General features: G+C 41.0%; 1 protein-coding gene across 5 annotated transcripts in view; it reads left to right on the forward strand.

Annotated features, from left to right (window-relative positions):
* Nucleotides 1–17,785: 17,785 nt before the first annotated feature.
* LRRC28 (leucine rich repeat containing 28) overlaps nucleotides 17,786–25,831 on the forward strand; it is a 48,581-nt gene continuing 40,535 nt past the window's right edge. The window contains exons 1-4 of one of the 5 annotated variants that reach the window (XM_058811399.1): nucleotides 17,888–17,902; nucleotides 18,321–18,435; nucleotides 20,148–20,365; nucleotides 24,023–24,063. In XM_058811399.1, coding sequence (XP_058667382.1) covers nucleotides 20,183–20,365; nucleotides 24,023–24,063 — 224 coding nt within the window. In that variant the 5' untranslated portion in view covers nucleotides 17,888–17,902; nucleotides 18,321–18,435; nucleotides 20,148–20,182. Of the gene's footprint in view, nucleotides 17,903–18,214; nucleotides 18,436–19,990; nucleotides 20,038–20,147; nucleotides 20,366–24,022; nucleotides 24,074–25,831 lie in introns of those variants that run through there. The other 4 variants (XM_058811398.1, XM_058811400.1, XM_058811401.1 and 1 more) reach the window with 4 other exon arrangements.

Below are 25,831 nucleotides of genomic sequence, written 5' to 3' on the forward strand. Positions count from 1 at the left end.
TTTGCTTTGTCAGCCTTTCTGTGGCCCTGCAGAACAGGCAGGGAGGTACAGGCTGTTGATTATTTTCAGCTCAAGGTTGTTTGCCACTTCAGTTTTGTAGAGTGTGCCTGTAAGAGACCCAGCTACTTCATACAAATGTTTAAAAAGACAAATTATCTGCATAATTGGAAACTGCTGCTTCAGATTGGTTGAATTTTCTCTTAATTTTGGCTTTACTTTCACTTAATGCCATTGTTCCATCCTGTGAATGAGATGCTCTGTGACCAGCTCTGCCACAATTTGCTGCTATCACTTAAGCAGAGGAATTAACCATAAGATCAGTGATGGCAATGGTGGCACAAATCAAATCTCTTCAGGCAGTGGCTGCTAAATCAGTGACACATCTGACATTTAGTGGAGGAAAAAGCCTGAGGAGTGAGTGAGCAATCTGAGCTGCTGCCCGGGGAACTTTCCAACAGTTTGACTCATCTGTCTTTTCCATCAGGCATTTGTGTGACTCCCTGTGCCTAAATATCTCTGAGAAGTGCAAAGGAATAGAGGTTCTAACAGGATGCAGGAAGATGCTCAGCCAAGAAGGGATCTAATTAAAACCTTGCTCTGAATATGTCAGTGGCTTCTCAAGTTGCTGTCAGTCCTTTTTTGTTGTGGGTGCCAAATGAGATTTGGCAGTGAAGGTAATACAATGTACAATTCTATGATACAGATTTCTTAGGCTCTCACTGGAGTAAACTGATAGAGAAAATGCAAATACATGTATTTCTCCCTAGTATATACTGATGAAAAATAGTGTTACTCTGAGTAACACCGTAATTGTACAGCAATACCTTGACATCAGTCTTTGCTAAACATCTGTTTCTGTGAAGAGGGGAAGGGTTAAAGCTTGGAATTCCTATAACCTAAGAACTGCCTATATTATAAAGATGCCTTAATGCTAGATAAGCCGGACCTGTGCAGAATTTATTTATTCTATAAGATCCTGTTTCACTGCATGGTAAATAATTTGGTGGGTTGGATAGCTGGCAGTCTACTCTGTCCTTGTGTGAGACAGTAATTACATATAATGTACAGTATTAGCAGGTACTTTTTCAGTATTATGAGTATTAAATAATTTTTCTTAAGCCTTAATAAAATCACCCTATGCAGATTATTAGACAATTCATATACTGGGAGGGAGACAAAGCAAGGAGGGGTAGGAGGACTGCCACATTTTGGTGCCACTCTCCGGACTGAGCCCTGGGCACCCATGGCCGTGTTTCAGGGCAGGATTTGGGAGCTGGGCCCTGCCTGAAGCTCTGCTCAGGCCCAGGGTGAGCTCCCACCCAATGTTTGCTCTTTCCATTGGAGAGCCAGAGCGCTTGGCATGCTCACACCTACATCTGGAACAGCTTCCATTGAAATGCTTTCCAAAGAGCTCTGCTAGAAGCTGCCCCAGCAGCTGCTGGTACAAAGCAGAATGGGCTGTTAGAGCAGCCACAAAAGCAGCCCATGCTGAGAGACCAGCCTCGCTGTTTGAGTCCTGAATTGGGCAACTTTTGGGGCGTGGACTCGGCTTTGCAAGTTGTGTCTCTTTGTTAGATGCTGCTGCTCAGCATCAGATGAGTTTTTGCACAATTCTCATTGAAAAATCTCTAAAAATTGGTCAGTTTAATAAGTCTTTTCCAGTTAGACTAGTAACAGCACATTATTGTGTAGGATAGTAGAATGTTCCTGCAGAAGGAAAAGATCAGCTGCTGAGCAATGTAATGGGGGAAAAAATTAAATTATTACACTGTTCGGTATTGTTAAAAATGTAGTGAGCTGTAACATCTTGTAGACTGCTATAGATGGTTTTATTTTGAAGATAAAGACTGCAAATCCATAAAATCCATCAAGCTATTTTAATATTTGTAACAAATGAATGCTACTTGGCACACTGAAATTTCCAAAGAGGGAGGACTAGCAGGATAATTGCTTTGTTTTAAGGAGAGAACATTACCAAAATATAAAACATGAAGTTAATTCTTTTAAGCGAAACGTAACACCACCCAGTTTTTCTTTAACAACTGTCTATCTTGTGCTGTGGTTCAACTAGGATAAAATAGTATGACAACAAGTCACTTTTATTATAAAATCTACATTTGAGATCTGCTGTTCATTCTTTGTGACCCCAAATATGGCCTTGCTTACTTGTGGGTGAAAATAGATTCACCTGATCTGAAGCCTGGGAGTTCACTTTAAGTGTACATTAATGCTAGAGTGAAAAAAGGCAGTAAAACTGTGCTGGCATTCCTGAGTGCATCTAGTTCTGTCAGAACAAAGCCACAAGGTTCTGTAGTGAATGTATTCATGTTCTCTTTTTCTGGAAATTTAGGAAGGACGTGCTTGTTATTACAATCAAGCCACTGAGTTGTTAAACTTAAGGACAATGTTACATGTAAAGCAGTTGCTGGCAGTCCAATCAATATATTGATGACTTATTGATCCCTCTTATCATGACACAAAACTTTTATGTTTGGGGGAAAAGGCAAATGCTCCTGAGCAGTTGTTTTAATAGGGTGTTACTACTAGTAAAGAATGCCTCCTACTTGGGCCCTGGTCTCATGACATTAAAATAAATAAGTGGGACATTAACTTAATACAGGAGATGATCAAACACATCAGCAGGGAACCCAGCAACTCCCTTTAAGGACTTGAACAAGATTGCAAAGATTATTTTTGGAAAGCAAGCAGAGACATCTCCGCTCCTTTTGTCTTGAAACAGAGCAAATATTTTGTGATATCACAAATAAAGCCCTTGCTGCTGGCAAGAGGGCAGGGGAGGAATTTCTCATTATCTGAGCTGTGCTGTGAGCCACCAGGCAAATTCACAGAACCACAGAGCCATAGAACAGGCTGAGTTGGAAAGGAAATTCCCAGGAGTGGAGGAGGCTCTGGCAGATGGGCCCTGTCACCTGAGGGGAGCACCCTCAGTGCTCTGCCAACAGCCCTCCTGCATCAAGGACACCAGAAGGGGACAAACACAGCTCCTGGAGCTTCTGCAGGTACAGCACGAGGGTCACTGTGAGCTCAGGGTGACACAGGGAATGGGAAACTCCTGTGCAAGCCATGGCTGGCTCCCAGAGGATGGACACCTTCCCTGCTGTCCCAGCCCTGGGCACTGAGGCTCCGCAGGGCCACCATGCCCTGACTCACAGCAGAGTCCCCTGGGAGAGGAGCAGCTGCCTCCCACCAGGCAGAGCCTCCCCAAGTGCTGATGGAATAGGAAATAAGCTGCACACAGGTTAAGATCAGATGGCAGAGCTGAAAAGTGTAACTTTTTCCATGAGTTACAGCTTGCAGATGCCAGCATTGGATCCTCCAGCAGAGTCAGCAGCAGCTACAAATATGGGATTTATCCTCAGTGCCTGCTTTTGCACTTCCCTGCTTCTGTGGCTGCCTGGGATGAGCCAAGTTCCTGTTACTGAGATGAAGGACCCTGGCTCATTACAGAGGCAGCCAGAGTAAGATGTGCCAGGGTATAAAATGCCTATCTGAAAAGCATCTTCAGAGCACTGCCAGCTCTCAGCTAATGGTTGTACCTGCTTGGGTTTCATGTGTGCTCTATTTGTGTGTCCTTCAGCCACTCCCTGGCTCCTGGCGCCCCTCTGTCCTGGCTCCCTGCATGGAGCCAGCCTCATTCCCTGCTTTCAGCAGCACACTTGCTTTTTGTGAGAGAAACGGTGACCAAAACACTTAAGGGGTGGCCAGAAAGCAGAGGGAAAAATGCCAATTCTTACTTCAGCTCTTTAGCTTCAATTTTTGTTGTGAAAGAAATTGAAAATAAATCTGACTTATTACAGAATCCAGGTCTTTCCTGCATCTTAAATGAGTTAAAGCAGGTCATGAGTACCTCAACAAGATGTGCAGGACAACATCAGGTGTTGGCACCTCAATTTCTTCATTTTAACAGAGGAAGCAGTATTAAAAAGCCACAAAACCAAGAAAACAACCAACCAACCAAACAAACAAAAAAACCCTAACAGAAGCCCCTAAAAGTTTGCTTTCTGTGATTTAACCTGGACAGGTAATAATTTCCTGCATTTCTGCCAACTTGCTTTTCAAAACTGCCTCATCCAAAACTGTGTGAATAGAGTGAAGAGCTTGCCATTGTCTTCTGAGTTCCAGTTTGGGACTGTCATTATTATCCTTAAATCCAAATGTATTTACCAGAGTTTTCCTCTTTCAATTTTCTGTGCTAATATTTGCAAAATACAGAATGTGGAAAAATGCAACTAAAATCTCTTTTAGGAACAAGAGAAGCAAACTGGGACTGACAAAGCAAATGTCTAATTGTGGAACTTTTCTGTGGAAGGGCTCTCTCAAATTCTGTGTGAGGAAAAAGAACAAATTATTGCTCAAGTTTATACTTTCTTTGTATTTTCTTTCTTGCTGTTCATGATAAGCTGAGTAGAAACATAGTATTCTATGGAAAAACTATAGCAAAAAAATGAACCAATTTAATTCTTGAATTATGTAAAAAAACATCTATTAGGAATTAAGTAAATATCAGATAGTAATCTTTAATGCCAAAATAAGGGGGTTTTTTCTCAGATATATTTTTTAACAAACCTGTAGTTTTGTTTTACCCGTAGTAAAAAAAATCTAATTTCAATAATCTAATTTTCTAATTTTACTTTGGATTGTTTGAATTTTATTTTAATTTAATTGAATTGTACATTTGCACCTGAATTGTCAATTCAAGTGTTGTTTACAAGCAGCTTTGCTAGGAATCTGAGCGAAATATAATGTAGCTCTTCATAACAGTGAAAAATAAAGCAATTTGCTGTTCTTCAGTATAAATGGTATAAATTCCCTATTGCAAAGGAAAAGAAGTCCAGAGGCTTAGCTTTTAATAATAAATCTATAAAGAAAAATGATGAGCAAGTTAAAAAATATTTGAGAACTTCTGAATATTTAATGATTTCATTAGATCAAGGTGATAATGCTGAATCTTTATTTCTACTAGAACATTTTTGTCATGTGCTTTAAAATGACCTCAGGATGACAAAACACAGAGTAACTGATTTCATTCTGTTAAGTGAAAGAATCAAAGACATTTCCCATATAAATTCTTTGGGATTTTGCTCATCAATTGCCATTAAAGAACATGTTTCAGGATTTTTCCCTTCTGCTGTGTGCCCTCAAAATTGTGGCTACATTGTGTTTTCTCTGGAATGTTAAATGCTTTATTTACCTTTCAGCACCTTTCAGATCAGCTTTTCCCTTCCTTCCAGGAGACTTTAAGGGAAGCAGATAATTAACAACTGACATTTGAAAGAGGTGTTTGTAAATTCTGTGCTTCACTTGCTGGAACACAAACAAAATTAAATTATTTGTGGATTTACCTCTGACAACCTGTTCTTCTAACTGAAAATGAAGGTGAGAAACATTTCACTTCATCCTGTTCAAAAGCTGCCATGGGATGGTTATTGCTTTCTGTGTTATGTTACTGAGGAGCATTAAATTCTGTTCCTGGTGAGTCACCCCAGATCCTGGGTCCTGTTTGGAGCATTAGCTCACCTTGCAAAGCCTTGGCATTTGGGCCAGCCTGTAACTGGTACCTCAGGGGCAGCTGTTCCACCCTGTCCTGCAATCTCTGCTCAAACCTGGTGAAGCCAAGGAGCTCTGGCCCTCATTCAGGGAGGTGGGAGGAACTCGTGCAGCTCCTGAGAGCTCTCAGTGCTGCAGGGAGGGCTCAGTCCCTGCTCAGCACTCTGTGACATTTGGATGTACAAATACATACATCAGAAGTGCCTTTCTCATTTGTTCTACTCGGGCACAAGCTATTTTAGGCTGACATTTTCCAACCAGGCCTGAGGGAGTTAGATGTCTGAATTAAATCCAGTTTGACTGATTTGGACATTGAACATCTCTGAACTGAAATCCTGCTGATAGGCAGAGAGGCTGTGCTAAAACAACATTATTAGCTCTGCAGTTGTATAGAAATGTACATCTTGATCTCTTTTTTTTCAACAAAATGGACAAATAATTTAATCATGAGTGCAAATACAGGAATTGAATAATATTTTTTTTAAGTGAACATGCAAGATGTACATGCACTGAAAGTGAAGCTGCCATAGAGTTAAAACCCCTCAGCTGTTTTAATGTGGAGATGATACAAGCACTTCCTACGAAAACACCATACTCTTGTCAATTTAAATATGTGTATTTTATTGAGTGACAAGCAAGTAATTCGTTGCAGCTGTTTCTCTCATGAAAAAGCATCTTTTTAGGTTGTCATATCAGAAAACTGTAATACCCTAATTTATACAACAGTTTTTAAGCAAAGTACTAATGTGTTTAGCATAGCATAAGGGATGATACAAATTGGGCAAGTTTGCAGCAAATAGAACTGAATCCAAAATGAGTGTGCCATGGCCTAAATGTCCTGTGGAAATTCAGCCTTGACCTGGGACAGTGATAACATGGGGAAGGACAGCAGAGTTAGAGAACTCTCTCTCTTTGTGCAGACTCTGTGTGCAAATGCTCTTTAAAGAACACAGTCTGGAAGTGGCTCAAGCACTGAAAAGCAAAGAGGCAAACAATTCCTAACAAGGCTGCCTGTGTGCAGCTCTGCTGCTGGTATCACCCTCAGAAGGTTTACACTGAAGTGCTCTTTGCCTCACAAGCTCTACTTCAGATTAATATCATTTATGGGAAGAGCTGTAAACAAAAGGGAAATGCCTTGAATGCTTTTCAGTGCTGGGGAGAAGTGTTATTATAGAGCTCTGACACCAGCTGCCACCCTGGTAAGGCCAGTCTGCCTCAGGTTATCATTTTGCCACCCAGCAGAGTAGAAAATAACAACAAAACTGCAACCCATAGACTTCCCCTCTCCAAACTGATTGTGCAGAGTTGAAATGAAAAAAAAAAAAAAACCACCAAAATGTGTCTGTCCTAGCTGTTTCTGCATTCATCTAAACCAGTATGAGCAGTTACCCAGTACAGCCTGTAAAACTTGGAACTGGGAGGAAATGTCCTTATTCTAAAGGCTTTGGGGAGATGATTGTTTGTGGTCTGGGTGGCTTTGGAGTGTCAGGAAGTCAAATATAAATAGTCATAACATAAGAACCTTGATCTGTGGCCTCAGAATGGACATCTGTGCCCTTCTTTGAAATGAACTGAAACTGAGGATGGATGAGGTTGCCAACATATTCTACTACCTTAATGTGCTCTGTCAATTTGCTTTCAGTGCAATTCAGTTTCAAATTCTAAAGCCCTGAATGTTCTGAAGGCAGGTTTACCTGTGTGATCCCCTCTCATCAGCAATGTTACCCAAGTCAGGACATTTCTTTAATGTCATCCACAACTGACTGTCTTTTGGAAGTGACAATAAAAATCTTTGCAAAAGTTCTCACCTCTGGAAATGATATTCCAAAATATTCTTATTTTTTCATGCTCTTCCTTCAATCAGCCCAAAAACAGAAGGATGGTCTGTTTGTAAGAACTCTTCTGGCTGCAGAAGAGCAGTGGCTTTTCTTACCCTTTTAAGGAAGTTCTCCCTGTGGTCTCCAAGACGTGTAAATAGCTCCAGGAAATTAAAGCACTTGAGATTTTGAAGTGGACAATTTACTTGTGCAGTTGCAGTTTGCTGGGAAAAGAGCTGCTTAGTAATCTGTAGCTGGAATTGATGTGCTATTGCAGTCCTCAGTGTTGTTCACCTTTTCAGCTGCTCTGGTGAGTTTGGCTCTGGATTGTTTGTCATTTTCCATGTTCATCACTGTCATCCCACTGGAGATTCAGTGCAGCTCTACACACCCAGCTTGAATCCAGAGCTGCAAACTTGCTGAAATGCAACAGAAATGGAAGGATTATGGCGCTACCTAATGAAGGGACAGCCACAATTTAAAAAAAAAAAAAAAAAACAGCCTTGTAGGAAAGCTCTAGTCTGTGATGGAAGATGAGGTGTGGAAAAAGAGGACAAAGATGTTCAATTCACCATGAGCTTGGGGCTGAATCAGGCCTGTAGTATCCTGGCAAAATCAAAGCTCTTCTCTCTGCCACAATGCTCAGCAAAAACTGAGAAATTTTTTGTTTGGAAATTGTTGCTGTGTTTCTTCTGAATTTTTTAAAGCAAGAAAGGAAAGCTAATAATCTGACTGCTAAGTCAAAATAAGGAAGCAAACACAGAGAAGCACAAGGGAAATCAAATGGTTTTGGCTTAAATACTGATAGTATTCATGTAAACTTAGATATGAGAGTAGGTTTGCTTTTCTGATTAGTACATATTTCTATTTCTGTAATTTCACTAGACTTTGTATCTAAGCCTTTTGAAGATAACTTATCTCTTCATTAAGTGATGGGAAAGAGGGAAAGTCCAAGGGATCTGAAAGCAGTGGGGAACATTGCTAAGTGTCAGGAGTGAAATGAGAAGTTTGCTTATGTCTATCACATGGGTTGGGAAAGTCAAATACTGCTGGAAAGGGATTTTATTTCCCTTCCATTTGTTTTCCTTTTATAAACTTGCCATCTACAAGTCTTTCATGGCCTTCCTGTCTCTGATCAAGTGAAACAGCCTTTTAAAATATGCATAAAAGTACTTTGCTAGCAGTGCTTTTATACACCAATGAAATACTGAGCATAAATCATTGAGTGGAAATGTTATTTTCTCCCCACACATTGATTTTAACTGATCTGCTTGCCCTGGCTACCTGGTGCAGGTAGGGACGTTAAAGAATATGGGCCTACCTTCATTTTTGAGTGACCTTCTGTCTGCAGCAAATATATTAGAAATATTTTAAAATCATTTACTCAGTTCTGTTAGAGCCCTGTTCTATTCTGGTTCTTCCTTGATACCCATTTCTAAAAACAAGCTTGGTTTCTTCCTTGCTCTAACATTCACTGCAGTTTGCTCTCATTGAACTTCCCAAGATGAGAATCTGTACAATCCCTTGGATATTTCATATTATTGCACTTAGAGCTATAATGTGGAATCCAATATTATGAACAAATTGCAGAGTTCACATTGAGCTGAATTTCAGCTTTACTAAGTAATATTTTTGCAAGTTTATAAAATGAAGACTAATGGAAGGGAAATAAAATCCCTTTCCAGCAGTATTTGATTCTCTCAACCCATGTGACAGACATAAGCAATATTTTGCAAAAAAGATCCTCCCCTATTCTAGTTTTATATACATAAAACCATAGAGAAATACTATGAGCTTTTGAGATGTGTTGCAATGTTCTTGAAGTATTTGCATATTGCTGAGTTCTGTGCCACAGGTAGAATTTGAGGAGGAAAGATAAAATTGAAAAATCCGAATAAATCAAATAGGACAACATGCTGTAGCTAAATTAACAGAGCACCCTACAACAAAAACTCACTGTGCCTGAATATAAAGGCATAACTTCTGTCCCTGCTGAACAAGGAAAGTCCCCTTTGCATGGTTCATCTTCTGTGGGTTTTGGACTCTTTTCCTACGAGGTATTGAACTCAGACTTTTTGACAGCAGAGGTCAGAACACTGGGAGTCTTTTAAGCCCTTATGTTGTGATGCTTTTATCTACTTAACTTTGCTGTTATCTTTCCATGCTGTTGTTGTGCACTGGTCCTTGACTTTGTCTTTCAGCCAGGAAAAGTATTTTTAGTGGTTGTTTCATGTGGTTTCAGGACAGAAATCAAAGGAAAAGGACAGTTTTTCAAACACAAATTATTTGCCATTCATCCCGAATTGCTCTGGAAGTCAGGCACGTGTGGTGAAGAGATCAGGGAGGAAACACCTGCAAATGGAAGTAGGAAAAAGTTATTTGCTTCACTGCCATGGTTTTCTCTGCTTCAGGGATGGCCAAAGTCACTGAGAGCTGAGCCCTCCCATCAGCAGAATAGAACATACCCTGTCATCAACCTCTACACACTTGACATATGCTGTTAAAGGCTGGCATACTCTACCACATAAATCTTCCAGGGAAGTGGGCTTCTCCATTTCCTAATATCAGTTTTCTCTCTTTCTCCACTTATGTAGGGGTACACTAACACTATTTAGACTGATTTTTTAAAACATAGAGGCCAAATCATGGTGCACTTATCCACGTGGTTTTCCAAATCCAGACTGATCCATTTGTCAGGAGTCACATTACAGATTAGCCACCTCTAAGGACTGGATATACACAGAGAATGGCCATTTTTCCAAGATATAAACCACACAAAAGAGTTCTGGTATAAATTTCCTCTTTTAGATGTTTTTCAAACATTTAAATAAAATTAAATTATTTCCTATAGCAGTGTGTCTATCCATAGCCCTACCCAACATGGGACCAGAGTGCAGCACTGGGATGCTGACAGGGATTTATTCCTCAGTAGGCAAATTTTGTGTTTTGTTTGTGGTTGGCTGTCTTCTATTTTATGAAAGGAACACACATTAATTTAAGGATTGTAATGAAGCTATAGCTGTATTGGTGGGGCTATTTTTAATTTGTAGCAATGTCTATTCCTGGCTTAGGGCTATGAAGGTGCCATCACTATAGGGGAGTGCTGTTCTAAGTATATAATGTGTATTTGAAAAGCTTGAACTCTTTGACCATGATGCTAAAAGCACAAAAAGGGTTTAACAGATCTAATTATTTCACTGGCCCAGAATTTTGTGGCATTAATCTCTAGAAGAGTCTATATGGCATGTGGTTCTTTTTCTTATGCCTTTGGTACAAAATGAAAAATAGGTTCAGCGAAATAGTTTCAGCAGAAATTGCTCCGAGTCTTCATTTTACTTTTGAATGAAGGCTGAATTATCCTCTTTGGTCAGGCAGAAGATGTTACCCTGCTGCAGACAGATGGCCTGGAACAGCTCCCTGGGAGCAGAGCTCTGCCAGACACAAAGACATTTTGTCCCAAACTCTCCTTACACCGAGGCAAGGGAGAGCTGGTAACAAATATTGTGCCATGACTTTATAATGTGGAAAGATCTTTATCAGTGTTGTGGTGCAAATAGACAAAGGCAGGAAGGAGGTGTGGACTTGGAAATAAGTACCCAGAGTCAGCAGTCCAAGACCTTGAGCACTGCCCAAGGGCTCCCCAGCCCAGTGTGCCTGCACTGTGGTTCCTCACTCAGAGCTCTCAGAACAAAGTGCTCAAGAATTCCCAGGGAAGATTTCTGAGAGGAAACACAGCATTAACAAGAAAAGAAAGATCTTTGGCTTCTCTCAAAAACTAAAAATTCTGTGTTTGACAGGGAACAGCCCATTGGGTGTCTCCCCAACACGTGGAGCATCCTGGTGTATATTTAAGCGATTCCTAGAGTGTTCAAGAAAAAGAAAGGTCAGATCCCAGCTGTAACCAGATGGATGGTTGACATGAAAAGGAGAAACACACTAAGGTCTCTAAAAGCAAATCTCCCACTGGTCTCAGGAACAGAAGATTTCTATATCTGACTTCCCTCAAACAAGTTCCACAATGTGCTTGCATAAATCAAAGAGCTGCATATACACCATGCTGCCCCCCTTCACTATTTATACTCCCTTGGAAGGAAAAATAGCTCACCACCTGCCTCATTTCTATCATAATGTAACAGGTCACAGAGTTAACACCCTTCTGAAATGAATGGCAGAATTAAATTACAAAACTGGTCACCTTATACAACCAAGACATTTGGCACCTCACTTGAAACCTTTCCATAGGAAATACAAACATCTCATAAATAGATAAAAGTGTAACTTCAAGTGTGTGTATTGTCACTAAAATACTTTCATTTCAAGCCTATATGTGCTAAAATTATAGAACTGTGTGGGTGAGAGTATAGGGATTTAATATTTTATCAAAGTTTTAAAGTAAATTTATAGGAATAATGGAGCTTTGCTGATGATATGGAGTCTCTCTACAAGACATGAATTTGTTTCCACACCAGATCATGGGACTTCTCAGAAGAATAAATGCTAAAAGAAAAAATAAAATAGCATTAGGCAGCAATAGACATTGATAAAAGAATTGGAGTAGGTTTAGTATCTGGAAGAAGGAACAACTTCAGAATAATTAATGTTTAATGTTAAAACTACTGATTTCAGTTGAATTAATAACAACTTTTGGTCAAATCAGATCCAATGAATCATTAGAAATACTTGGGAATCTTTTGACAATTATTATGAACTCAGCAGATCTGTCAGCTGGACTGAAGGGAAATGCAGTGAAGATGAAAAGAAAGGAAACCTGGGGCAGGCAGAAGGATGGAGAGAAATCACCACCACAGAGCTTCGATGGCAGCCGAGGGCGGTAGTAAAAAATAATATTATTGAGGACACATAAAAATAGACCAAAGAACATTTCATGCTATTTGTTGCCTGAAAATAATAAGTGTCCATGTGCTGTTTAAATTTGCTATTCAAGTTTTACTACTTTATTGGTTTGAACGAAGCAAAGCTGGAGACAATATTTTAAGTGACTTTAACAAAATCAGTCAAGTTTAAAGAGTTTCATAAAGTGAATTCCAGACAATAAACCAAATTTTATTCATTAATGCATTTGTGACATACAGCAATGTCAGCAAGTTGAAAAATAATATTTGGTTAATTAAAATGAATTTGAAAGCCATGATTATCTTGTCAACAAGAGGTAACATAAAATACCTCCACATCAGCCTCATGCTCCTTTCACAGTCTTTACAGGACTAACAGCTGAAAAGCCATGGGGAGCTGCTGGTTTGGTACCTTTGCAGTGATCCCTTATTGAGATTTCCCCATGGAGCAGAGGCAAAAATGTTGATTCTGCCTATTGTTGTATTTGCTTAACACATTAACAGAGGAATTTGGTTTCTGGGGCACTCAGTGAGGCATTGTTCTTTTTCCAATTGAGATTAATTAGATCAGTGAGAATTTAGAATGAGCAGAAACTGCATGATCAGGGACAAAATCCACTGCTTGATTATTCTGTATTAGGGCTGTCCCATTCCAAATGCAGCCTGTCCAAATAACCAGTGCTTTCCATTACTTCTTCGGGAGTCTATTACACAACAGAATCAATGTGATTACCAGGAAATTTCCCTCAAAAATTAGTTCAGCCCAAATTAGCAATAAACTGTTTTAAAAGCCTCCATTTCGAGCCATGCTGATTTGAAGCATACCAGGCAGTGCAAATAACTTCCCTTGAAATTAGGTTTTTCACTAGCATTAGTGCGCCATTGAAAAAGGAGTCAGTTCCAGTTTAACAAATACAATAAAGAATAAACTGAAAATAAAAAGGTTTGAGCCAAAGGTGGATGATGTTGAATACCGGTAAAGGTTGAATACCGTCATGCTGGCACTCGGTGTGCAGGAGCTCCATCTGCCTTCCCACTTTTGTACTGCTGCAGAAAGGCACAGTTAAAGCATTTATGGAACCACAGTCAGCAGTACTGTGATGAGTCACTGTAACTTTATTCCACTCCAATAAGAGAGCTTTGTCCCTAAACCAAAATTACTAACTGAAAGTTACAAAAGGCTTCCTAAGAAGAACAAGGACTTTCTGGAGAATGGATTTTTTCTCCATTAGTAAAGACCAAACATTTTACAGAGTTTGTTTCTTTCTGGTACAAGAGACAAATCAACAAATGATGCATGATGCAAAATAAACCTCCTGTGGAAAGAACAGATGCAAAATCCTTGACATTTATACCAACTGAATCTTGTATCATTATGTATATGAAATCTGGATTGACTGAAAACATATAAGATAGTGTAAAGTGAAAACAAGGGTAAGAAGAATGAAGATTTGAAATTCTACCAGAAAGGATGCAAACTGGAAATGTTTTGTTTCCTTCTTCAAGTCTTTGCAGAACCTGTTGATGACACAAGGCCCTTGGCTCTTGTTCAAAGAACAATAGAAGAAATTGAAGAAATGGAAGTTTTTAGTCCTCAGATGAGGAAGAAAACCATCCTTAGTGTCTGTAAGAGCAGGAAAATGAAATTGCATATTCAACTGCATAAGAGCTTTCAAATTCCAGGCAATGTTTATTTTCTAGGGATAGGCAGAAGACAGTAGGACAGCACAGAGCTTTCAGCCCCTGTGCTGGAACCCTGCCATGTAAAGGAGAGCTCTGCCATTTTCCTTGATCGCTCCAAATGTCCCAAGCATGTGTTAAGTAGATTCTTCTCCAGTCTGAGCATGGGAAAGATGTTCTCTGGCTGTGAGAGCTGGCAGATGCAGCAGGCTGGGTCACTACTGCTTCACACGCTTGTGCTAACACACCAGAACCCACAGAAAGCTGAACCTCCATCTGCTGATCACTGGATTGATCTGTGCCTAGAAGATTCCTCCAGCCTGTCGGTTTCTCGGCTGTTTTAAAGACCTGGAAAGGCCCGGGGTGGCCTTGGACAACCCGCGCTTCAAAAGACGAGAAGAGGCTTCAGGGTTTTTCTCGGTCTCAGTGTTTATTAATTGTTTATCTAAAAGATTTTCTCTCGGCCCAACAGAGGTCTGCACAGCAAGCCAGCCATGAGCACACTGCGAGCCCCTGGGGTGGTCACCTATCTTTATACTCAAAATTACGTACAAAATATTTATCATTTTCCCCCAATACCTTTTACCCTTATTGACCAGTGCACTTTTAGTAATAACCAATCCCAAAGTGCCAACATCACCACAGAAGATGGAGGCCAAGAAGAAGAAGAAGAAGGACAGGACACATCCCAATTCCTCCATCTTACTTCTTTAGACCCCCCTGTACAGAAATCCTAAACCCTGTGTCTTACACTCTAATTAACTTATCCCTTCACCATTTACCCCAGTGAAATCCTCCCATCCTCACACAGGTGTCGTCTCCCTTGTAGGATCAAAGTCCAGCCACCAGACACTTCTGGCAACATTCCAGGACTCCCGAGCCCCCCAAGGGTGGTCTCGGTCACTCTGCACATCAGTCCTGAGGTGCTGAGATCCCACACCAGCCCACAGGACCTCTCTGCACCAGGCATAGCTGCATGAGCTCAGTGTTTACTGATGGATTTGTGCCTCACCATAATTCTCAGAACACAGTGATGTCCAAGAAAGCCTATTTTGTGCTGCTACTTGACACACTGAAGAGTAGAGAATAAAAATACTTGGTAATTACCTGACCTTAAAGGAGAAACTCTATTGGTGTCATGCATCAATCACACTGAATTTTCCTGCTGCTAAAAACTGACCTTTAATTGCAAAGTGGATATTTTTATCATATTCCAAATTTACAAAGTCTAATTTAATGCACATGATTCAATATCAGTGGTATCCACAGCACTGGGTGGAAAAGACTCATGCAGGATTATTAGGAAGGTGGAACCTCACAGTGTTCAGGACTCAGATTCAGAAATTCACTGAGGTACTTTGAATCTTGTAGGTCTGTGACATTGAGAGCTAGGAAACTTGTCATAAAAACCTCAATAAAAATAATTTCTTCATGTTTTATTCAGCAAAACAAAAGAAAATGTTGGCATAAAATTTTACTATGCAAAGGTATTTCCAATTACATCTCCCAAAGTTGTCAGTCTCAAATAGTTGCCTTGTGTAATAAATCTGGTATAGCATCATCTCTTTTTATTCACACTATCTTCATCTGCCTTGTGTGATTTCAGCACACAGAAGGGATCACCAGAGAAGCTGTGCCAGTTTGCTCCAGCCACTGGATTTTTTCCAGTAAACCACAGATGATGGTGGATCTTGAAGCCACTGACAACTGCAAATTACTTGAGTAGGTCTACTTTAAACTGGCGTTTAAAAGCAAGTTTTTATTAGTTTCTTCTAATAAAGAAGCCATCCTTCTTAGCAAGATGGAGAAGCCAAGCCCCCTGTGCTCTCAGAAGCACAAAAATAAGGATTAAATTAGGGTAAAAAACCAGTAAAATTTACTTAGCAGAGAGATTGCACTAGTGTGACGAGTTAGAGGAGAATGACTTGGCAACCACGAGGTAAATGAAGATCAGATTCCAATATCCCTGCTCCACTCATCATTTTTAGCCTTGTGACTACACGAGCAAGACTGGACACCTGTGCTGGGCAGGATCAGAGCTTTGGGGATCAGCTTTCAGGTCTGAGAGCAGCACTTTTCACACATCACCATGGCACTGGCTGAGGGGGGAAAACAGAGAATGAATGAGTGTGATGATTCAGGCTACACAAAACAACAAAGAGAGAATTCTGAGTGACCTTTCAGGGGGAAAGACACAAGAAAAAGTGATGTGAGTTGGTGTGAGCAGAAAAGAACCAACACAATTTGCTCTCAACAATATCGAAGTGCAGTAATCTTATCTCCTACTTGTTATTCTCTGAAAGAACCTCCAACCAAAAAACCCCAAACCATTACAACTTATGTGTAAATAAATACATTAAGTATCCTGGCTCTGTTAAGAGCAGGTCTCCTAGGAAAAAAGCTTCATCTCTCCTTTTCTATTTCAGTGGAAGAAGACAGAAACACAGTTTCTGTCCTGATCAATGACTCAGTATTCTGGAGAAGTACATTTGGTTTGACACATTGAATTTTCTCTGAGGAACATGTTGCTAAAAGTCCTCATATTCAGCTTCTACTTTGGTCTGAAATAAGCTTAACTTTTAATTTCTCAGATATTTATAGAGAGAGACCAAAGTGACATTAAGAAGTGTGATGCTTTTGCTGTTTTTAAAACCATGGTGGTCTACAAGCAGGCCACTTTGTAACATCAGCTGAAAAAAACAGACAAGTGCTATCAACCACAGTAAGAAATCATGTATACAGAATGATATGATAAATATGGAGGATGGTGAATTTTGAAGGGTAAATTATTTCAACAAAACCCAATCTATTTTTTTCTGAAAAAAAAATAACTCCAAAAAGACTGTGATTGCAAAGTAAGATGGAGCAAGTGTAGTTGTCACAATCAATTATTGTCTTTCAAGTGCAGGAAAATGACAAATGAGCCATTAAGAGCTGCTATTCTTTATTTAGAGCTGAAAAAGAGAGGAACGAGTCTGCAAGGGAAAAGATCTCAAGCTTTTCTGCATGTTGATTTATTTCAAGTGAAAGTTATGTGAATACATGGAAGAAATATCTTCTGCAAGGTGTTCATCTTGGTAACCCTGCAGACCTGCTGCGTGAATCTCGTTAGGACCAGTTTATAATAATTAGTCTGTGGAAAGTAGAAAGAGGATTTCTGCAGCTGAGATTCTTTTTTTAGCCAGCTGTAGAGGTGATCTTCAGAAAAAAGCAACTTTTTAATACCCGGTGATGTTAAATACCCTGAGGATGAGGGAATTAGCTGTCAGCAGAGAACTGACAAGACACAAACAAGCCTTTATGTGCCATTCTAGAGTGAATACACACAAAATCAAAGCATTTCCACAGGGCAACTATCATGGGTAAAAATGCTCGTGGTGGGCAGGTGGTGGGCGCAGGCAGGACCCTCTGAGCGCCTCCACTCTGTTAACACAGAAAAGGCAGGGGGAGGGTGGTCCCTGAGCTCAACTTCTATCAGCAAATGATGTTCTCCTTTATCAGCGATTAATCAGGGGTGACTTGTTAGCACCGGGAGCTCTGTGAACACGCGGGGAGGCAAGTGGAGCGCCCATATTAGCTCATGGAACAGCGCCGGGAGGGACCGGGACACCGGGAACACCTGAAACACCTGAGCACCGGCAGAGACCGGGACCCCGGGATCACCGGGACACCAGCAGACGGCAGACACCAGGAATAACCGGACACCGGCAGAGACTGGGACCGCAGGATCACCGGGACACCGGGACCGCCCGCGGCCCCTCAGCCCACAGCGAGGGGCGTGGCGCTGAGGGAGGGCGCGCTCCCATTGGCTGGCGGAAGGAGGCGGGAGAGACGGAGCCTTGTGATTGGTCGCACCCGCGGTGGGGCGGGGAGGTGTCTCGCGAGAGCCGCGCGGCAGCCGCGGTCTCGCGCGGCCCGGTCCGGCCCGTCCCGCCCCCGGGTCCCTGGGCCGGCGGCGGCGCCGCTCCCGCTGCGGCGGCCCCGGTGAGTGGCTGAGACCCGGCCGGGCCGAGGGGGGACGGGGACAGGGCCAAGCTGATCGGGTCCTGGCGGTGGGAGGTTGTCTCCGGTGCTTTGCCCCTGCTGTCTGCTCGCCGGACCGCGCGGGCACGGCACGGCACCGCACCGCTCCGTGAGGGGGTGCGCGCTATGGCCGGGCCCCATCGCCGCTGTCTGTCCCGTTCCCTCCTTGTCTCCCCGTTTCTCCTTCCCTTCTCCGTGTCCCCCTTGCCCGGTGCCCCTCTCTGCCCCTTCTTTTCCCCTTTCCCATCTCTGTTCCCCTCATTCACCCCCTTTCCCCCGTCCCCTTCCTCCTCGCCCTCCCTGAATGTCCCGGTCCCTCACGGGGCCGTGGTCCCTGGGTGCTGTCTGCTCTCATCCTTGTTTTTTACTCTCCTTAAAGAGCCTGGTTGTGGCTGTTCCTCTTCGGTAAGGCTGCACCTCATCCTGGGAAAAAGATAATTGTGAGAGGAAAAGTTTGGCTGGTGGTGGAAGGGAGTGGAGGAGGTTCCTTTGAAGTAAGAGCCAAAGTAGATTGTGACTGGACTTTGCATCTTTGTGCGTGTCTGTGTGTCCGTGTGTGCCGTGGCTAAATGTGCAGGTGTTTTATGGAGCCACAGCTCTGTGAAGAGAAGCCCACAAGTGCAGGACACCTGAAAACCATCTCTGCACAAATTGGAAGGCTGTTGGATATTTATGTGTGTGTTTTGTCATTTCTCGACTTCTGATTTAAAAAAACTCAGAGAAGGATGAGCTTTCCTTTACCTTGTCTTATATTGTAGAGGTTAATAATAAATACTGAGACTATGCCCATTAAAAATTTTAAAACTTTTCCAGGAATTATTTTAATGCTGATCACAGAAGTAGAGTTGGGAATTATAATGGTTTCATTTCCTTGCTCTTCTGGTCTAAGAGAGCTTTAATGTAAGAGTGCCAAGGGCCAGAGTGTGTGCCCTGTTCCCTAAAACAGCAAATGAAGAGACAATGGTTAAAAACCTCTTAAAAACCTTACAAATGTGTACTGCTCCAGAAGGACACAGATCACTGCTGAGAGCTGTTATCTGCAAATCGAGGGAACTCCTCAAACTAATGAAGCAGTTTGATTTAATGTATGGTTGGGTTGTCACTCTTCAGCTGGAGTTTTGTGTACCATGCCTATAACCAGATGGGATTTATGATTCAGGGCCTTCACTTCCAATATTTGTTATGATTAGAAACCTCTCCTTCAGTGAAGGATTGAACTAAAATAGAAAATGTTATTGGTGGGAAGCAGTCCTGAGTCCTTGCCTTTCATTAATGGGAATTAATTTATATATAGAAGTCTGTAGCAAAATGGTAACTTTAAATTAATGAACAGTCTGGGTTTATTATGTTTTTTATGAGATAGTGGAAAAGATGCAGCATTGCTTTTGTCTAAAGTAGACAGCATAATAATGACTTGAATTTTGGTTATATCTGAAAAACAAGTTGAATCAAGTCAGGTTTCAGATACAAGTTAATTTTTAATTTGCCTTCCTGCTTTTGTTTTCTGGTTTTGAAATTGTCAGTTAGAACTTGACACTTTGTTCTTTCTGGTTTTATTTTTAGTAGAGCAAGCTGAAAATCTGCTGTTAGATAAAACCCTTTATAAACTTTCTCACTGCAAGTTTCAGATTTCTCGTATCTTAGTGTATTATTTTTAAATGGCTTTACTGGCTATCTATCCCAATTACCTCTTCCAACTGGTAAATTATTCCACCAGTTTTAGCACTTCAAACTTTCCTTGCCTTTTGTCTTACTGCCTTAAAAGATAATCGTGTTTTTTAATAATTTGAGACTAAAATACTAAAATATTGTCTGTTTTTCTTATCTGTGGGTTCTTCTTTTAGCACATGGGACAGGATGTGGGACATCAGTAATGGTTAAAAGAAGTTGTTTTTATTTTCTTCTTGTAGTGACAACTTTGACAAAATAATCCCAAAGGTCCATTGAACAACTACGAAGCTAAAAGCATTTATAAATATAACAAAGATTTTGTTATTTCAGGTCTATAATGCACTAAAGCTTAATCCAGAAAGTAGTCAAAGACTTGCTTCTAACACAGCTTGTGGTGTGGGGACTTTGTGTATTACCTGGAACAGGTGTGTTTAGCTAAATTATCAGAGAGTCTATAGTCAGGATGACAAATTTCCAAACAATGCATGGCCACACCTTGGTAATACTGGGCTTTTTCCCTCTTTTTATCTCCTAGAAATGGCTCTGCTCTGTGAAGAGGCGATGCAGTAGATGTGGTGCTTAGTCATGGCATCAGAACTGTGTAAAACAATCTCTGAGGCAAAGCTGGAAAGGCACAAGAACTTGTTCTTGAATTACAGAAATCTCCATCACTTCCCTCTGGAGTTACTGAAAGATGAGGGGCTGCAGTACCTGGAGAGACTTTACATGAAAAGAAATTCCCTGACCACATTGGTACGACAGTCTCTTTATTGCAATGTTTACTGTCTGTGTGCTTAGCAGTGCTGGGTTTTGAAACAGAAGAAAAAAGAGATTTTATTATAGATAATCTGACCCTGAAAGATGCCATCAGCTGTAAGATGTGAGTATTTGAACTTGCATAGGTCATGTAGAGAATAATAAATGGATGTTCATGACATTTTATGGTTACCCTTCTCAAGCTCTCAAGGCCTTCTGGAGCTTTTCTTGTCAGGCTTGTTGTTCTGTAGGGTTTTTTTAAAACCTATGTATTTTACTCACAAAAGTGGTCAGTTTCTCCTGTTAGATGATGCTGTGCAGTCTATTCTACATTTCTTCATTAGGCTGAATGACTTTCTTCCTTGGTGTGTTCCTAATTTCCAAGGCAATCTCAGGGACAAATTCCAAACCTGTTAAGGTGCCAGTAAAACTTGTATCTATGGCTGCTGTTGATAGGAGAACACAGTTATATGTCCCAATTAATGTGGGATTTTCTTCTGGGATTTCTTCTTGTTTTCAGCTGTTCTTCCCTGAACTGGAGAAATTCTCACCCTGAGTCAGTGTTGTGAGCTCAGAGTTCAGTGTGGGGCAGTTAGATAACTGTGAGATGTTCTGAGCTGGTAAGGCTATAGGATAGAGTCAGAACTTGCCACTGTCAATAAGCTCAAGTCTCCAAGTTTTCAGTTTTGGTTCCTTGATTGGCTTGGATTTGTTGGTTGTTTTTTTTGGTGGGCCCTTCCAGGGTATGAGATGTAAAATAATAGCAACAGTAGAGGAACTGTAGGGCATGACTACTTAAAATTCACCAAAATTGTACAGTTTTCAGGGTTTCCTAGAAGGACTCCAGTACTCCACTTTAAGGGCCAAAAGCTGAAAGGATTCTGAAGATTTTATGCCTTTTCTTCATCTTGAATGAGTCACTTAAGTTGACATGTACTGTAGAGAGTTATTTTAGCACTCTGGTTTTGGGCAGTAATTTAATAATGTGCAATAATTTAACAGGAGGATAAGATTCATAGTTACAAATCAAAACTCCTGTAAAATTAGCCAAAGGCTGTAAACAGCTCTGCCTTGACACTTTGTGAAATTCAGTGATGATTTAGTGCAGTAAGTTCACAAACTTTGCACTGCTCAAAAGATGAAACAATAAGGAGGGTTTCGTATGTAAGTGTTAAGACCTAGATAAAGAAACTGAAACAAAAGTTAAAATGTAGGTCATACTTAGGCAAAATTGCTTTCAAACAGCGTGAAGCAGAGCTTGATTAGATTCACAGCAATCAGGATAACTTGCTCATAATGTGCCTTGTTGGGCTCTCATTCAAGTGCTCAGCACTATTGTTGGAACAAGGCAAACAAATTTGGGTGTCATTCACTGAGCATCTGTTCCACAGAAGAGATGTTGGAAGTTGTAGTGGACCAAAATAGATCAAGTCAGCAGCATGTTACAAAAAAAGGCAGATGTCTTTTTGGAACTTGGAAAGTTTCACAATCTCCATTAAAAGCAGAAGGAAGTAATTACTGATGCTGTTAAAGCACAAGCTGGAGCAGAGAGTTTGATAGCCATGAACAGCCTGGGTGAACTGGAGAGAGCCTGGAGAGCAGCAGCGAGGGACCTTTGGAGAGCAAGTCCTGAGAGAAAAGGTTAAAGGTGGTGGAGAGGAAAAAACAGGAGGACAGGGGAAACAGAAATCACAGATAATTTTACAGAGCAGAATTTCAAAATGAGGTTTTTTTATGTCCACTACTGGTAGGACAAGTAGTGCTCTCAATTTTAGTAAAGTCGTAGTAAGTCAGGTACACTGAGGCAGTGGGGGGAGTGGAAATCTCAGCTGAGAATACTTGAAAACAAATTATTGAAGGAAGATGTGTCTTCCTTATACTTCTCTAATGCAATAGCTCATCAATAAACACTTCAAATTGCATGAGCATTATTGAAAACCACCAAAACAGAACCTGAACCATATTTCTTTATAATTAGGTGGTACTTTTGTTCCCACCTAATCCCACCTGGTTCATTCCTTCAGAATTCTGAAAATAAATGACTAAATCAGCTTTTGTTCTTTACTCTTCTCAAATGACTCTTGTCCTTGACAGATGACTCTTATGAAATGTCTGGGATAGTTACTCTGACAGAATTTACCTTGGCTAAGAATAATTTCATTTTTGTCTCCATTGGCAAGATGGAAGTGATGGAGTACTGTGACATAATGAATGGATCAAAGAGCCACACAGCACACCTGTATCCCAGCCCCAAATCTTCCTTCTTCCCAGTTCATCTTTGATCACACGAACCTTCCAGTAGCCAATTTCCCCATCAATTAAAAGGAAATAGGTGTTTGCCTTGTTAGTGCTGTGGGAAGCAAGATCACGAGTGATTGATTTTAATTTCCTGCCTCAGAATATGTGATGCTGTCCTGCTCTGACAGAGCAGCAGGTGGAATGGCGGCAGTAGTTTGTGGTTCAGCTAAACATGCAGATCGTACTAAAGGCAGCAGGGTGGCAGTGAAATGGCTTTCCCCACGCTTTGTCATTAAGGCTGGGACGTTTCTGTGCCCGGCCCCATTTCCCGGTTCGGCCCGGCCGGGGCGCTCCCTGCGCTGTGGCGGAGCTGCCGCCAGGGGGCAGCGCCGGCTCGGGGACAGCGCTGCGGCCGTGACGTCACCGAGCGGGGCTGCCCCTCCCCGGGCAAAGCCGGGCTCGGCCCGGGGCTGGCACCGGGCGCGCTTGCTGCCTGAGAATGTCACCTACTGCCACATCACCGAGTTATGAACGCAGCGATATCTGTTTTAGAGAATATAGCTATTGAAGGTGGCATACATCATGTTTATTCACATGAATATTTCTAGTTTTAACAGGAATTATGTGATCAAGCTGCTTTTGAAATGCAGGCATTTCTGCATATATCAGTATTGTAACCCTTTTTTTTTCAGTAAAACAAATCTATGTTAAAGCAGGTTTTTTAAGTAATAAAACTGTCTTAACTTTGAATAATTTTGAGTATAGTTTCCAACACGACATCTGAAGCTTGTGAAGCCAATTTTGTGATATGTGCTCATGGTTATAAATGCCACCAAGGAAGAGAACTACAGCTAGGGATCAGTTGGCAGTTAAGAAATGATATGCATATTAATATGTAAATATGAAAATCTAGTTTGATGGATTCAGCAGTTCTGGCTTGGTAATTGATCAAGCTACACAAAGATTGTAGGTCATTTCCCAGTTTAGCAGCATTATAAAATACATTCTGGTTAGACATCTTGTGTAGTTCTTGTTCTGCTTGAAGTCTGTAAAGGCTGCAACTTCTTAGCAATCTCTTCCCTTCAACTAACTCATTTACTTGAATATATTTTCAAAAGGAGATGAGGTAATCCATTTTTTCAGTCAGAAATCTGACTCCCATTTTGCTGAGGACGTGATAATGTCACTTCTAGGCTGTAGTTTTGTTCAGTAGTGAATTGCTCGCCCAGGATACATCTGAGATTGCCCTGATGGACACTTGGGGTATGGAACCAGGGTGTTGTATAGACAGACATTCCTTGTTGCCATTTTTCCTGCTGACATCTTGTAGTATGGTGATTAAAATGACTTGGGTACACAATGTTTGCGTGTCTGGTCTTTGTTTAGAAACCTAAAAAATCTCTAACTCTCTTTCAGCCAGAAAACCTTGCACAGAAGCTTCCAAACCTCGTGGAATTGTGAGTTTATGTAGGAGTTCTAATATATTTTTATTATGCTTATCTGTCTCATCTTAAAATAATCTAGAATCTATTACTTGCATATAATTTCTCTCTTAAGTATGGAGGGTTTTCTTGGAGGGCAAGAAAGGGTAATTTTTTTTCTTGTTGTGTTTTCTTAATTTGTTTGTTGTTGAGTTTTCTGACAGAGGTGTATTAAGTCCAATTTTAATTTTTTTAAAATTTCTTGTTTATTGTATGAGAAGAACTTTATACCACTGTCTGTACTGCTAAGAGAAAAAAAACCTTACCCATAAATTCCGTGCAGACTTGTCACACTGATAAAGCCCTGGAACCTCCCAGTGCAGTGGTCAGAGGTTGTGACAGAGCCAGAGTAGCAGGTTACAGCCTCCAGCCCATCCCTGGCTGCTCCTTCCCAGCCCAGCTCCCAGGGGTTTCATGATCTCAGTCTGCTGATTGCAGTAATCAGTTTTTGGAACCAAGTCCAGATTGTCAAATAGGAGCAGGGATGAGCACGTAGGGACAGTAACTGTGGAATGATGATTGCTGTAGGCAGAGCAGTTTATCCAGTCTTGTCCAAAAAATGGATGTCCCATGAACTGGATTATTTTGACAATTAATTTAATTAAGCCCCTGAGACAATGTTTTCTTCGTTCCCCTTTCCTTATAAAGTTGTGATTCCCTTCTGTGGTAGGATTGGCAGTGGGGGGTTAAAAGGAATATCCTTTTCTCCCCTTTCAAGCCCTTGGTCTCAGTTTCACATGAGTACCTGGTGGGGCCTTGATTGTTTATTTAATGGCCAGCTCCCCACAGGAGGTGTTTGTCTGAGGGGTCCATGCCCTCAGTGGGTGATCTTGGCATCCTCATGTGGCCCTTTAACCCCACCTTGCTGGTGCCTTGTCCACAGTGTGACTGAACTGGTTTGGAGGTCACTGCAGTCTCTGACTCACTCAAGAGCAAATCCTATCTGATCATGCCTCTGTCTTGAGAGCAGTAAAATTAATATTTTCATATCTGATATCATAATTTGCCACTGGGCATCAGGAAACCTCCCTCTTATTTGATACTGCTTTTAGGAAAACTTGTTCAAATTACAGCTTAAAATAATTTCTTACAAGCACTGATTTATAGGAGTCAAGCCTAGTTATTTGGTGTTCAGCAAGCTCAGTTGTCCCACCACTATCCCACACATTTGGGTGGTCTGGAGAGAGCTGCAATGAGCCTGTGGTTTGTGTAGCTCTAATAGGACAAGTCAGTTTTTGATGAGACAATAAAAGGTGTTTTGTTGTTGGGGAAGAGACCACAAAATAAGAATTTATTTAAAGAATAATTTGGTACAGTAGTTTTCAAATTTTAGAGACAAACTTCAATTATTTTTGTTTTCCTAAAAGTTACATCCTTAGTTATCTCACTTGTGTGGTTTTCTGTGTGTATCATGCCCCTGATGCTGGGCTATGAGCCCCTCATAATACAGGGGTTTTTTAGCTTAAGTGAGGTAGTTCACAAATATTTTCAGGAGCTGCAGCTGAAATGGGTAAGAGAATGCTCATTCTATATTTCTACAAACATGTATGCTATTCTTACATTGTTGTTGTTAAGTTTTTAGCAAACTACAATGTTTAATGAGAAAGAGAAGGTTCAGGTGCCCCATGCAGTTGAAATATTTATACATTTTTTCCCTTGTTCTGTTTCCCTGAAAAGAGATTCCTACTTTAGGAAATGCTCTTGGAATACAGTAGGAAAAAACATGCCATGAAAATAATTCCAT

The sequence above is a fragment of the Ammospiza caudacuta genome, chromosome 10 (assembly GCF_027887145.1).
Source record: "Ammospiza caudacuta isolate bAmmCau1 chromosome 10, bAmmCau1.pri, whole genome shotgun sequence".
Classification (NCBI taxonomy): Eukaryota; Metazoa; Chordata; class Aves; order Passeriformes; family Passerellidae; genus Ammospiza; species Ammospiza caudacuta.